The 3,475-nt window shown below is 46.4% G+C and overlaps 1 protein-coding gene across 1 annotated transcript; it reads right to left on the reverse strand.

Annotated features, from left to right (window-relative positions):
• Positions 1 to 1,027: 1,027 nt before the first annotated feature.
• On the reverse strand, positions 1,028 to 3,226 carry LOC131269039 (uncharacterized). Its single transcript, XM_058271351.1, has 4 exons — positions 2,913 to 3,226; positions 2,100 to 2,309; positions 1,273 to 2,037; positions 1,028 to 1,187 (listed from the first exon to the last, which is right to left on the reverse strand). Exons 1-4 carry the CDS (start codon positions 3,224 to 3,226, stop codon positions 1,028 to 1,030), a joined length of 1,449 nt encoding a protein of 482 aa, XP_058127334.1.
• Positions 3,227 to 3,475: the final 249 nt, after the last annotated feature.

Raw genomic sequence — 3,475 nt, forward strand, 5'->3', positions numbered from 1 at the left:
AGTTTATTGCAAGGCTGAAAAAGAACCCGAATCTACTTGCAGATATAATAAATGATGTTTTCTGTTTTGTGATAAAGTGATTTTATTTTATGTTTACTGAAGTATCGATTTATTATCCTGACGAAACATAAGATAACATATTTCAATGTTTAAGTTTTGTTTTAATACTTATTTTCATTGAGTTTTGTGCATTAGCAAGATATTCGTTCATTCGTTGAACTTTAAATCATTCTACAATTATTTTACCGAAGCAAAGTTTGGCGTACTTCCAGTAACAAACATAATTCAGCCTTAGGAAGCTTTGCTTAGGGTTTTAAAGGAATATAAAACTGCAATCCTTAAAAGGAGTTATTCTGCATGCAATGTAAGAATATTATTTTCGACAAAATAACTCGAGACCGGCCAATTTTAGACCAATCAGTGTTAAAACGCGAACAAAAAGCCCAGTAAAGGTGTTAGAAGCACCCAGATATTGAACACCTACTTTAACAGATCCAGCTTACGATTAAGGATCTAGTGAACTAGTCATAAATAAAAGATGTTTGTTGTTTTTACGTTGTTCTTAAATTTTCTTAACGTTAAAATATTTATCTCAAAACTTTAAATCTCAAATGTTAGATGTTTGTTGTTTATACGTTGTTCTTAAATTTTCTTAACGTTAAAATATTTATCTCAAAACTTTAAATCACTAGATGTTTGTTGGTTATACGTTGTTCATAAATTTACCTTACGTTATAATAATATCTCAAAACTTCAAATATACTAAGACACGAGCATAATCTAGGACTTTTGATGCAAGTTCCAATATTTCAGATGATGATTGTGATAGAATAGAGGTGATTCTATCACAAGATTAAACAAACAAAGTAAGTCAAATTGTAGGAAAAGGTGTTTATCATTCTGCTGCAGAATTTTCAACATAGTTTATTTAGCTCATTTCGCTTACAGAAGTAACTAAATGAATGAATGAATAAATAAATAAATATAAAAAAGGCGTTGCTTAGGCTTGTCTTTACGCATTGCTGCTTCAGCTTCTTTTCGACTTGGTCGGCTGTCCGGGGCAAGGATAAAGTTTGGAGCAGTTCCCATTGCCAAGTCCCACGAGAGTGGCACTCAGGCACTTGAGTGCGAACGTCGGTGAGCTGCACGAAGCGGTCTTGCATCCAGCGAGCCAGCTTACGCCGAAGCTGGAAAAGACGGCAAGCAACCGTGGTGAGCAGCTATGGTAGCCGTACCGTATTGGTGCTCGGGGAAATAATGAGTAGTAGTTACCTCCAAACACTGATCCAATAGCCGTGGATGGTGGTGATGGTGCGGGAGAATCGGTTTGCCCGGCACAGCGATGCTGGTAGGCAAACGTCACGGTCCGGACTGGAGCCGACCACCACGTCGATGGAGTCGAGCACGTACGCAGCCAGTTGGTTCTGCTCCCGCACGGTGTCGGGAGTGGTGGTGAGGTCCGGAAGGCCGCGCACGAACCGGCGTTGCTCGTCCTCCTCCACCTCGATCTCCGGCGTCGGTAGTACCATCATGTCCGACTTGCTCAAGGTAATGCACATTATCACCTGGAGGATAAACATGCCGAACGAGAGGTAGGCCAGCGTTGTAAGCGCGATGTCGAACAGATCCTTCAGTCCGAGCGAGCCTTTGTCCAGCGACTTATCCTCGAACTCGAACACCGGATGATGCTGGTGAAAGCGACGACGGTAACCAACATCCCCACGGGACGCCTCGTACTCGACCGTTTCGCCCTCCAGCAGGTCACGGTGAGTCTTTGCCGGTGGCGCCGGGTGTAGACCGTGCCCTCGGTAGTAGTTGGCTGACGCCTCCGAGCGTAGGTTCCGCTCGCCGTTCATCGCCACCGGATCAGGCTGAACGGCGTACCCCGTGATGATACCTTCGTCGAAGTACTCCTCCTGACCGAGCCGTGTGGTCATAGTGGGCCTTGCATCAGCATGCGCACTTTCATTGCCACCGCCGCCATTCGCCTTCGCCGATGCCAGGAAGTTCTCATAGATGTCGTCGAGTGTGGTAGTTCTGATATCACGCAGAGAAGGCATTAGCATCCGAACAAAGCTTACATCCGGAGGGATACCTACTTTGTAAGCCACTCCTTGTAGCCGGTGGAACCCTGATCGTACAGCATGGTGTCCATTGAGCTCCGCGGTGAGCCGAGCAGCATCGTCGCCGAAAAGTTCGCCACGCTCGACGGCGAGCTCATCCGCTTCGAGAGCAGCGGCTGCATTGGGTACGAGTCGAGAATCTGTTTCGCGAGGAAACCTTTGCAACGATACAGGTTGATCATGGTGCTATAGTGAAGAGACTGTGAGAATGGAAAATTCTAACGGCGTAGATCTAGATCTATCAGATCCCATTCACTGGAGCTAAACCCGTTGCTCCAGCAGTATCATTTTACTCCGATACGGATCTTGGGGTAACTTAAATACCGGATAATTAAACTAGTTTCTAATTCAACTCAACCTTCCCATAACCTTCGGGAAAGGCCACCTCTCCCATCGCTCCCAGAATGATCCACTTATCCGCGCCACGTCTTCAGCACCTCGAGCCACCTGTTTGACTCCAACGTCTCCATCCCTTCGTTTCGTTTCACGGTCTGCTTGACACATACCTCAGTAATAACTCAACGGAGACACTGGAGGGGACCTAAATTCGATGCTTACTTTTGTACTTACTACAAAATTGGAGAGGCACTTTTACCGATGCTTATCTTAACTTCGTATCCTCCTCCATATTCTGGCACATGAGAATTGACTAAATAAATAACTCTTAGGCTGTTATGCTTTTAAAACAGGTAGTTATGCCATAGAGGACAAAGCAGATTTTGAATAGGCTGGATCACTTTGGGAACTAAATGGAACATATTCGACTCCAGAGCTGACAACCTAACTTACCGATGAAATCCAAGGGTAGAAAGTGCACTGGCGTAGCTCGCGTCGGTATTCTTCACCTCACCGGAACTCGCGTTGTTCGCCGCCGTTGGAAGCGACAACCCTTCAGAGCGACTTTCGACTCCAAAATCTTGCTGCGTTGCGGCGGAACCGGCTCCGTCCAGTATCAGGTAGGCGATCGGCATCAGCTGTTCATCCAGAATGCCATCGGCGGATATCATCAGACTCGACTCGTCCGATGCCAGCACACCGATCTCCAACGGTGCCAACGCCACCAACAGCGCCATAACACCGAGCGGGATCTTCATCGGTGACATGTTCACTCTCGACTGATGCGAATTCTCCAGCTACCAACGGATTACCTTGCGTCAGTCTTACTTTAGCCAGCCATCGTCATCGAACGTGGCTTGAATTGTGGCGTAACATGTCGATGTGCCCGCTTTCTGTCCCCATTCTGAGGTGCATGTGCAACGGTGCATCCGTTTGGAACCGGGCGGTGGTCTTCTTTCTTCCCACACCGTGATGCACATTCTCTTTTGCGTGTCATTATGTGCGCGTCCGCCTTA

This window comes from Anopheles coustani, chromosome X (assembly GCF_943734705.1).
Source record: "Anopheles coustani chromosome X, idAnoCousDA_361_x.2, whole genome shotgun sequence".
In the NCBI taxonomy this organism is placed as follows: domain Eukaryota; kingdom Metazoa; phylum Arthropoda; class Insecta; order Diptera; family Culicidae; genus Anopheles; species Anopheles coustani.